This window comes from Tupaia chinensis, unplaced genomic scaffold, assembly GCF_000334495.1.
Source record: "Tupaia chinensis unplaced genomic scaffold, TupChi_1.0 Scaffold000484_1, whole genome shotgun sequence".
In the NCBI taxonomy this organism is placed as follows: domain Eukaryota; kingdom Metazoa; phylum Chordata; class Mammalia; order Scandentia; family Tupaiidae; genus Tupaia; species Tupaia belangeri.
This window is the reverse complement of record NW_006159996.1, coordinates 488,557-499,660: the sequence shown is the minus strand read 5'-3', so window position 1 is coordinate 499,660 and position 11,104 is coordinate 488,557. Positions and strand designations below refer to the sequence as shown.

Here is an 11,104-nt window from a genome sequence, read left to right as displayed (position 1 = left end):
AAAAAAAAAAAGTATAAAAAGGGGGCCAGCAGGTGGCAGAGTAGTTAAGATGCTGACCTCCCACATGGCTGACTGCAGTTTGAGTCCCAAACCTGGTAGCTTGCTTTCTGTTTCTTTCTCTCTGTCAAATTGAACGATAATAATAATAAATAAAAATTAAGTAAATAAGTCTTCTTTTTTTGTTTTTAAAATTATTTTATTTAACTTTATTTATTTATTTACTTATTTTGACCAGAGAGGGACATAGAGAAAGAGAGAGAGAGAGTGAGAAAGTGAGAAAGCAAGCCGCCAGGTACAGGACTTGAACCACAGTCAGCCATGTGGGAGTCCAGTGCCTTTAACCAATAGACCACCTGCCGGCTCCAGGTAAATAAACCTTTTAAAAATAAATAAATAAATTGGGCTGGCAGGTGGCATGGTGGTTAAGGGTGCTAGACTCCCACTATGGCCAACTGCGGTTTGAGTCCCAGACCTGGCTGCTTGCTTTCTTACTTTCCTTCTCTGTCTCTCTTTCATTCTATCCCTCTCTGGTCAAATTAAAATAAATAAATAAATAAAGTTAAATAAAATAATTCTTTAAAATAAAGTAATAAATGTAGAAAATGCCTATTGTTATTATCATTATTGCAAAATAGCAGCTATAAAGTGAAAAGTAACCCTAGAGAGTGGAAAGTTGGGATAATTCGATGCCCAGGAAGTAAACTGAATTTTATGAATTGTTATTGAAGATAATAGTGGCAGTCCCGCTGGTGATGTGGTGGTTAAGGCACTGGATGCCACATGGCCAACAGCATGGTTTAAGTCCTAGATCTGGTGGCTTCAAAAACATGCCAGGTGCATGCGCATGTGCGGCCAAAAGGAGAATGGAGAAGGAATTGCAGCATTATTATCCCACTTATCCCACTGGCTGTGTGGGGGGGGATTTCTCATTTTTTCTCTCTCCCTCTGCAAAATCCGCATGCCCTATAAATTAAAAATATAATAAAAAACGATAACAGTGACAGTTCAGGCACGGAAACAGATACAAGCATACCAAATAGGATTCATGTCCCAAATGTTCCTTCTCTCCTAGTCTTTTAGGGTTCTCTTGTTGCAAATGAGTATTTCTTCCTTTTTAGGAGAGATTTTTGCTGTAAGGCACATGCACTCACCAGAGAGCCAGAGAGAGAGACAGAGGGCCAGAAAGTGAGAAATCATCCCCCAGGGGGATGGCCACACTGCAATCCATTCTCCTCCATTCTCTTCTCAGGATATTTTTTTTTTTTTTAAGAGAGATTTTTGCTATAGGGCACATGCGCTCACCAGAGAGACAGAAAGTGAGAAATCACTCCTAAGAGAAGATGACCACGCTGCAATTCCTTCTCTATTCTCCTTTTGGGATTTTGGGCATGCACGCACATGTGCCTAGTGTGAGTTTTAAGCCTCTGGGTTCAGGACTTGAACCATAGCTGACTACATGGGAGTCCAGAGACATAGCCATTATGCCATTTGCTGGTCCCTGCAAATGAGTATTTAAATGAAGTCTGGGGGACCAGCAGTTGGCATAATGGCTAAAAAAAAAAAAAATGAAGTCTGGAGAACTTAGCACATTTCACTTGATTCACTTGGCTTACCTACTAGCTATAGGGCAAGTGTATTCGCCAGAGAGAGACAGAAAGAAATGGGAGAAACCCCCCTCCAGGGGCGATGACCACGCCATAATCCCTTCCCCTCCATTTTCCTTTCAGAATTTTGGACACACACACTCATGTTCCCAGCCTGTTTATTCTTTTTTTCCTTTTATTATTTTTTTAAATTTAACTTCCTTCCTTCCTTCCTCCTTCCCTCCTCTCTCTTTCTCTCTCTTTCTTTCTTTCTTGAGAGGGACAGAGAAAGAGAAAGAGAGGGAAAGTGAGAAAGCAAGCCACCAGGTCCTGGACCCGAACTGTGGTCAGCCATGTGGGAGTCCAGTGCCCCCAACCACCACGCCATCTGCTGGCCCCCCCAGCCTGTTTTTCAAGCCTCCACGTCTGGGTCTCTAACTGCTCAGTCACTCGTGTGCTTCGGCTGTATTAACTTCTGCACCACTTGTTGGCACCCCTGCCCCTGTTGTCTTATTTGCTATTTAATAAAATAGGCCACTCCTGTATTCTCATGTAATCCATCAATAGTTTGGAGCAAAGACCTTGAAAAAGGCAAGGAAGGAGTGTTTGCCATATCTCCTACTAAGTACTTATTTTCTTTCTTTTTCAGGAAACATTCATATGTTTTCAAATGTAACAGATGACGCTCACTATTACCGCCGACGTCACCGACACGAGAGGACACAGACAAGGAAAGAGGAGGAAGAAGACAAACCCCAGGTGCCTAGGGTGGGGACGAGAGCTGCTGCTCAGAAACAGTTGTTCGGTTTGAAAATCACAACAAACAAACAAATGTTTTATTTATTTTTTATTTTTTAGAGAAAGGGGATTGAATGAGCATTGCTGGGTGTGAATGCAAGTCGTGGGTGGGCCTCCTTCAGCCTTCTTAATGGATAGAGTAAGAATGGAGCGAGCCCACCTTTATCTTAGACAATCAGGTTTAGAAGTTTAACTTGAGGGCTGGCCCCATGGCCTGGTAGTTCAGGGAAGCTGGGTATCATAGTGCTGACCACAGTTCAAATTCCAGTCCTAAAGCTAGAGAAACACACTGGGTGTGTGTGCATGAGTGCCCAAAATCTGGACAGGATGAAGAAATGAAGGAGAATGAATGAATGAATGAATGAATGACCATGCCCCATTGGGGGGGGAGTGTTTCCTCCTCTCATCTTCATATCTCTTTGGTGAGCACATATGCACTCTAATAAGTAAAACCAAAGGAAAAGTTTAACATGAAATTTGCTAAAATACGCTTTAGGGAAGCACATGGTAGGAAGAGCTGACTAACGGACCCAAATAAGGCAGAATGGTCCCCCCCAACTCTAGCCCATTCTTTGCTGACTGTCTCAGAATCTCAGTTTCCTTGTGGGACTGTCTTGATCAAAGTTTTCTTGACTGCAGAAAATAGAAACGCCCTTCAAAATGTTCAGAATGAAAGGGGTTTTCTGCTGACGGATCACTGGAGTCTCGTGCCCGGGGTGCTCTCAGGCGCCCAGGCAGCTGTGCTGGCCCTGACTGTTTGGGACCGGACTGTGTGCTCTTTCCCCCCCAACTCTGCCTGTTATGTTCTAAGTAGCCCGGCCTTTCAGTCTTCCCCTGGCAAAAGGCTAGCCCAGTGCGCCTGAGCGTTTGTCTCCTTTCTTGAATGAAAGCCTAGTAGTGGGAGGTGTGAATCTCAACTCCAAATCCTCCAAATGGAGAATGGCATTCTTCCTGGAGGAGTTAGATGTCTCCCCCATCCAGCTGCATACTGCTAATGGGGCTCCTAGACCCCATCCATGAGAGGCACAGTCTGTACAGACTCAGTCAAGGTGTCTGCTTCAATGGTCTCAGACCGAGAATTGCAGGGAGCCGGTAGGTGGCATGGTGGACACTGGATTCCCACGTGGCTGACAACAGGTTGTATCCTGGACTGGGCAGCTTGAAAATCACAACAAACAAACAAAAAAAATGTTTTAATTTTTTTTTTAAAGAAAGAAAGGGGATTGAATGAGCATTGCTGGGTGTGAATCCAGGTCGTGGGTGGGCCTCCTTCAGCCTTCTTAATGCAGAGAGTAAGGGCTGTTGGTACTTCTCAGCTGCAAGTACTGCCTTCGCAGCCTTGGGCTGTGTGAACCTTCAGTGCAGTGCACTGATAATTATTTTCTGTATTTTCTTTGGAAAAACTGTCCTATTTTCTTTCTCTCTCTCTCTCTTCCTTCCTTCCTTTCTCTTCCTTCCTTCCTTCCTTTCTTTCTTTCTTTCTTTCCCTCTTTCTCTCTCTCTTTCTTTCTTTTCTTTCAATTGCTGAAGGGCACATGCACTCACTAGAGAGCAACACAGAAAGAAAGACAGGGAAAAGTGCTCCCAGTAGGGCATCGTCATGCCTCAGGCCTTTTCCTTCCCCTTCTCTGTCCTGTTGGGATTTAGGGAATGCACATGCATCCAGAGTTTTCAGGCCACCAGGGCCAGGATTCAAACCAAGTTCAGCCACATAGGATTTAACTCCCTTAAACATTAGGCTATGGGAGTGATCCTAAAGCTATCTTGTTTCTAATAACCTTTATGTTGATGAGGAATGCTTACACGCAACATTTTTTTTCTTTTTCAGACTACATATTCTGCATTTATTCAGTTACTTCCAGTTCTTGTGATTGTGATCATATCAGTCATTACTCAGCTGCTGGCTGTGAATCCCCCATATAGTCTGTTCTATAAATCGTAAGTCAAATGTTTACAAATCTTTCTTAATAACAATCTGGAGGGTGAAAGACTTGAAGGTTTTACCACCACACTGTTAACATTTCCTCTCACCTTTCACTGTAGAAAACACTGATTTTCATGTTTAAGGAGCAGCTGGGTAGTGACAGCGCAGCCTGGAAACCACTCCAAGCAGGCGCCTGTGCCCTCAGGAGATGGGTTGTTTTGTCTACAGTGACATCATCTGGTCAGCTGGAGAACAGCAATAACCGGGTTATGCAGGAGGAATAGAATCACTTGGGTTCAGACTGACTCCTTATCACACAATGCTAGAGTTAGAAAGGACCTCGTTGAGCTCGTGATAGTATAACTGGACCCCTGTGGGACTGGGAGCATTGTAATTGGGATCCAGTCATTATTTTCAGTTTTAAAAATGGCAAGAAGGGAATATTTATTCATAATAAGGCTACATAGTAAAATGATAATATTACATTTCTTTGCTTTTATTGAAAATATAGAAATTAGTCGTAATGCTTGTTATAGTATATAGGTTATACATTCTGAAAGGGTTTTATTCAATTAATTATTTCAAATTACCTAGTGCTCAAAGTCTGGTCCCCAGACCAGCATCATCAACATCACTTGGCAACATGTTCAAACTGCACACTTGGCTGGCCAGGTGGCATGGCGGTTGAGGCACTGGAACTCACATGGTCAACTGATTTGAGTCCTGGACCCAGTGACTTGAAAAATCACATGAGGTGCATGTACATGTTTGCCCAAAATACCAAGAGGAGAATGGAGGAGAAGAGATTTTAGTGTGACCAATCCTCTAATGATGATTTCTCACTTTCCCTCTCTCTCTGTCTCTGTCTCCAGTGAGCACATGTGCCCTATAGGAAAAAAAAAAAAAGAAGAAGAAAGAAACACAACTTCTGGGTCTTCCTCTGCATCTATGTTATCAGAAACTCTGGAGTAGAGACTAGAAATCTTTTTCTTTTAGAGGTTTTTGCATCAGGGTGTGTGTGCTCACCAGAGAGAGAGAGAGAGAGACACAGTGGGTGGGAAAGCAAGAAATCAACCCCCTGGGGGAGTGGTCACGCTGCAATCCCTTCTCCTCCCAAGATCTTACACTTGCATATACATGTGCCTGGCTTGACTTTCAAACCACCAGGTCTGAGACTCGAACTGTGGTTGGCCATGTGGGAGTCCAACGACATGAGGGCTATGCCACCTGCTGGTGAAAAAATCTTTTAACTAGCCCTCCAGATAATTCTGGCCCACACTAATTAATCACGAGATTAATGAATTTTTTAAAATCATGAGCACTGAATTATTATTGTAGTTTAATGGATAAAAATCTTTAAAAAGTGGTATCTGAGGGTCACTACACAGCAGGAAGAGCCTTTGTTGGTCACCACTGTGGACTGGAGACCGTCATTCTTGGTCAATTGCTGCAGAACGCTGTGCTAGGGCTGTGCCACTGCAGCTGGGCCTGTTAAAGAGCGAAGCTGAGACTCAGCGAGAGGTTGCTGCCCTCAGGTCACGCTGGCCTGATTTCCCAACTTCCCATGTTTTTCCATTTGTTACCTCGATCTCCTTTCTTGTCAGGCCATTAGCACATACAGGGACCTGTTCTCCTAATTCCCTCTCAGCGAGAGGTAGGAGCAGTGTGGACTTGAGCTCTTAGACATTTGGGAAGATTCTCTAAGTAGAGAAATTAAAAGAGTGGACTGGAGAAAGGCCAAGTTCCTTTGAAACAGAATTTGTCCAGTTTAACTATAAATAAGCTTAAATTTTGCACACTACTGTCACTTTGTTGTTGTTTTTTAAGAATTATTTTATTTAACTTTATTTATTTACCGGGTTTTTTTTTTTTTTGTTTTTTTTGTTTTTTTGTTTTTTTATCAGAGAGGGACAGAGTGAGAGAGAGAGGGAAAGTGAGAAAGCAAGCTACCAGGTCTAGGACACAAACTGCAGTCAGCCACGTAGGAGTCCAGCGTCCTTAACCTTAACCACCACACCACCTGCCAGCCCCCCTGTCACTTTGATTTAACTTGAATTTATAAGTTCATTTTATGAGAGAGAGAAAGAGAGAGGAAGACAAATACCCTTAACAGGGTTTCAACTGCAACCCCCACCCCAGAGCCTTTCTCAGTCAGCTAGGATTATAGGCACATGTGCCCAGTGTGTACGCATGGACCCAGGAACTGAACCCTGGTGCTCCATATGGCTTCCTGCATTGTAGAGTATTGTGCTACAGCCATGCTGCTGCAGCTTGAATTTGAGCTCCCTTCCCTCTTATGGTTAGCATTTGGTCAACCCAGACTTCTTTTTTTTTTTTTTTTTTTTTTTTTAGGGCATTGGCGCCAGACAGACAGAGACAGAGAGACAGAAAGCAAGAAATCACCCCCCAGGGGGGATGGCCCACATCGCAATCCCTTCTCCTCCATTCTCCTCTTGGGATCTTGGGCATGCACGCGCATGCACCTGGCGTGAGTTTTACGCCACCAGGTCTGGGACGCGAACCGCGGTCAACTACGTGGGAGTCCAGCGATATAGCCATTACGCTAACTGCTAAAACTCTTTTTTTTTTTTATGTTTTTTTTTTTTGGAGAGGTTTTCACTATAGGGTGCGTGCACTTGCCAGACAGACAGAGAGAAACAGAGAGACAGAAAGCGAGAAATCTCCCCCCAGGGGGGATGGTCACGCCACAATCCCTTCTCCTCCATTCTCCTCTCGGGATCTTGGACACACACACACATGCGCCTGGCGTAAGTTTTAAGCCACCGGGTCCGGGACGCGAACCGCGGTTGACTACGTGGGAGTCCAGCGACATAGCTATTACGCTAACTACTGGTTCCCAAAATTCTTTGTCTTAGTGTCTTGCAGTTGTCACTTCACCGTGTGTGAAATACTTATGTCCTAAAACTTGGTTCTAGGTTTGTGCAAGCTATCAGATTTTCATGGTTTGCTGTAACATTAGCAGTTCATTCAAGTAGTATTTACCAGTGTTCTGTCAGGTACCATGCAAGGTCCTACATGGCATCCAAACAGTTTTCTTAAGCATTCATCATTCTATTAGGTTGTAGTCAGGAAAGTCATGATGTATTTTTGCATAGAAAAATACGTCATGATTTTCCCAATGACCCAATACTTTTAGCACAGAGTGCAGTATGAAAGAGATGAACCCTTTAAGAAAATAAATTGCGGGGCCAGCAAATGGCGGAGTGGTTACATCGTTGTTCTCCCACATAGCCAACTGCAGTTCAAGTCCCGGACCTGGTGGCTTGAAAATCACAGCAGCTATGAGTGCAAATGTGGTCATGATCCTGGGAGGAGAATGGAAGAGGAATGATTGTGACCTTGGGTGGCAGGGGGTGGGGATTTCTCAATTTCTCTCTCACTGTCTTTGTCTCTCTCTCTCTCTCTCTCTCCGTACCCTAAGGCAAAAACCTCTAAAAAAAGAGAATAAAGTATATATGCTGAGGCTGAACTCACAGTATGCATATACTTGTGTAATATTGATCATGGTTAGGGAGATAAATGTTGGGTGTATTAGAAAATGATATCTGGATGAATAAATAAAATTAAATACTTTTTTAAAAAAGAACGAGGGACCAGCAGGTGGTTTGGTGGTTAAGGTGCTGGACACTCCCACATGGCTGGCCATGGTTCAAGTCCTAGACCTGGAGGCTTGCTTTCTCACTTTCTCTCTCTCCCTCTCTCCCTCTCTCTCTCTCTCTCTGTGTTCAAATTAAAATAAACGAATGAATAAATAAAATTAAATTAAATAATTTTTAAAAAAGAAAATGATATCTGGGCCAGTTGATGGCATGGTGATTCAGGCAGCTGGATCCCACATAGCCGACCTCATGGTTTTGTGGGGGATTTTTTTGTTGACCAGGGAGAAGCAGATAGAGGGAAAATGAGAAAGCCAGCCACCAGGTCCGGGACTCAAACCATGTGGAAGTCTAGCACCTTTAAACACCATACCACTTGCTGGCCCCTGACCTCGTGGTTTGAGTACTGGAAACAGCAGCTTGAAAAGCATGGCAAGAATATATGTGTGCTTACCCAAAATCCCGAAAGGAGGGAGAAATGGAAGAGAAGAGATTGCAGCATGACCATGATCCATGGGGGCGATCTCTCTCTCTCTCTCTCTCTGTCTCTCTCCAGTGGGTGTGCATGCTCTCTGGCAAATTTTTATAAAATAATAATAATAATAAAGAAAATTCTATTAGCTTCTGCTCCTGCTCCATAAAGAGCAATTTCATGAGGCCAGTGCTAAGAGTAGTGTTTCCAAATATTACAAGCTCTCCTGCACCTCTTCCTTGTTTTAGGACCTTGGGCTACACCATTTCCAGAGAGACCCAGAACCTGCAGGTGCCTTACTTTGTGGACAAACATTTTGACAAGGCCTACAGAGGAGCTTCTCTGCGTGACCTAGAGAAGACAATTGAGAAGGATTACATCGATTACATCCAGACAAGTTGCTGGAAGGAGAAACAGCAAAGTAAGATACTTGAGAGGGATAGTAAATGGGGAGCTCACCTGGGGCAGCAGCAGCTTCCTGGCCTCTGTTCTCCTTGTTTGGGTTGAACATATTTATGCGAGAGGAGGCAGAGGACAGAGGCTCATTCAGGATACTAGAGAAGGGGAGGTTTGTTGACAGGGTATGTGTGGCCAGGAATCGGAAATCTTGGGAACTGAGGCAGCGCCATTGCTGCTCTGAGTCTCTCTGGGTCTCGTCTGCTCCATCTGCCCTGCCTGCTGCCTGCTCTTCTTTCTTCTGCTTTCCTCCTTCCTCACCTTGTTTTGCCATGGCTTGTTATGGCTGCTACCTCTTTGTCATGCTCCCAACTTCCTCAGCCCTACCAGCACTGGCCCTTTTCTGCATCACAAGTTTTCATTTTCTTTTTCGTTTTTGCCATAGGGCATAAGCACTCGCCAGAGAAACAGAGAGAGAGACAGACAGGAAGTGAGAAATCACCTCTGAGGGGGGATGGTCACACTGTAGTACCTCCTCCTCCATCCTCCTCTCAGGATTTTGGACATGCACGCACATTCGCCTGTGCCTTTCGAGCTGCCAGGTCTGGGACTTGAACCACGCCGTCAGTCAGTCACGCTGGGTCAGGACTCAAACCACAGAGTTGGCCTTATGGGAGCCAGAGCTTTAACCACCATGCCACCTGCTGGCCCACAAGCTTTCTTTGTAAGTTCTCAGTTTTCCAGTTTCCTAATTCTACATTCTGTAGAGGGAAATCTAACTGATCCAGCCTAACTTTTGTTATTGTTGTTGTTAAAGGTTGTTTGTTTCTTCCTTTCATGAGAGAGAGAGACAGGCACACTTGACAGGGTCTCATCCCATCACAATCCCCTGCCACCTCCAGCCAGCCAGGAAGGGTCACAGACACACTGGCCCACACCAGTGAGTTTAGGCTGGCTTAAGACCTCAATCCCAGTCTCCCATAGGCCCCTTCTCACCTGTGCCACTACAGTGGGCCCTGCCTAACTTTTTGAGCTAGATCAAAATTGTAGAGTTTGGGACCAGCAGTTAGCGTAATGGCTATGTCGCTGAATTCCCATGTAGTTGACCATGGTTCAAGTGTCAGACCCAGTGGCTTAAACTCACGCTGGGCGCGTGTGCGTGCGTGCCCAAGATCCCGAAGGGAGAAAGGAGGAGAAAGGATTGCGGCGTGGCCATCCCCCCGGGGGGTGATTTCTCACTTTCTGTCTCTCTGTCTTTCTGGTGAGCGCACAGGCCCTGTAGCAAAAACCTCTCTGAAAAAAAAAAAATCATTGTAGAGGTTGCTGGTATGCTGGTATTGATTCATGTATCCCCTACCCTCCCTTCTAATATGCTGTGAACACAAAGAAAAATATTGACCCCTTGGGTCTGGCCTCCTGTCTTTGGTTAGTTGTGAGTAGGCCTTTCACTGTTTTCTTCTCTGGAGACATGGAGATGACGGTGCCTGCCACTTGGCCTGTAACTCCAGTGAGTGTTACTGGGAAGGCTGGAAGGAGGGTTAGCCCTGACTCTCGACCTATAGCTTTACTTTTTATCCCCCTACAGTTTCACACACACACGCACGCACACCCACACCCACCATTAGTAACTGTATCATATATATATATATATATAGATCCCGGGGACGCACACACACACACACCTGGCATGAGTTTAAGCCACCAGGTCTGGACCTCGAACCACAGTCGACTACATGGGAGTCCAGCAACATAGCCATTATGCCAACTGTTGGCCCCAGTAACTGTATCTTATAAAACTGGGCTTTGGTTCATTGTATTTTGGCCAGAGAACATGTATACTCTTCCCTTCTATACATTTAATTATACCTCATTTTTTCATTTTTTATTTTATTTAATTTTTAACTTTTGCTAGAGGGCACAGGCATTCACTGGAGGAAATGGGAGATGGAAAACACTTCCCAATGGGGCATGATCACACTGCAGTCCTTTCTCTTTTCTTCCAATTCTCCCTTTTTTCAGGATTTTGGGGGTGCACGCACACACTGGCATGTTGTTCAAGTCACTAAGTCCTGGATTTGAACCGTGCTGTTGGCCGTGTGGGATCCAGTTCCCTTAGCCCCAGAAAGACAGAAAGAGACAGAGAGAGAAAGAAGGGGAGCGAGAAAGCACTCCCCCCCCAGTGGGGCATTGTTGCTCCATAATCCCTTTTCCTCCATTTCTCCATCCTCTCAGAATTTTAGGCATGCTGAGGCTGGCAGGTGGTGTGGTGGGTAAGGTGCTAGGCACTACAACCAGGCCAACCCCGGTTCAAGTC

The 11,104-nt window shown here is 44.8% G+C and overlaps 1 protein-coding gene across 2 annotated transcripts in view; it reads left to right on the top strand.

Annotated features, from left to right (window-relative positions):
* Positions 1 to 11,104, top strand: part of DNAJC18 (DnaJ heat shock protein family (Hsp40) member C18) — a 53,548-nt gene that overhangs the window by 29,060 nt on the left and 13,384 nt on the right. For both annotated transcript variants that reach the window (XM_006156187.2, XM_006156186.2), the window contains exons 6-8: positions 2,233 to 2,342; positions 4,210 to 4,319; positions 8,643 to 8,815. In XM_006156187.2, coding sequence (XP_006156249.1) covers positions 2,233 to 2,342; positions 4,210 to 4,319; positions 8,643 to 8,815 — 393 coding nt within the window. The remainder of the gene's footprint in view (positions 1 to 2,232; positions 2,343 to 4,209; positions 4,320 to 8,642; positions 8,816 to 11,104) is intronic.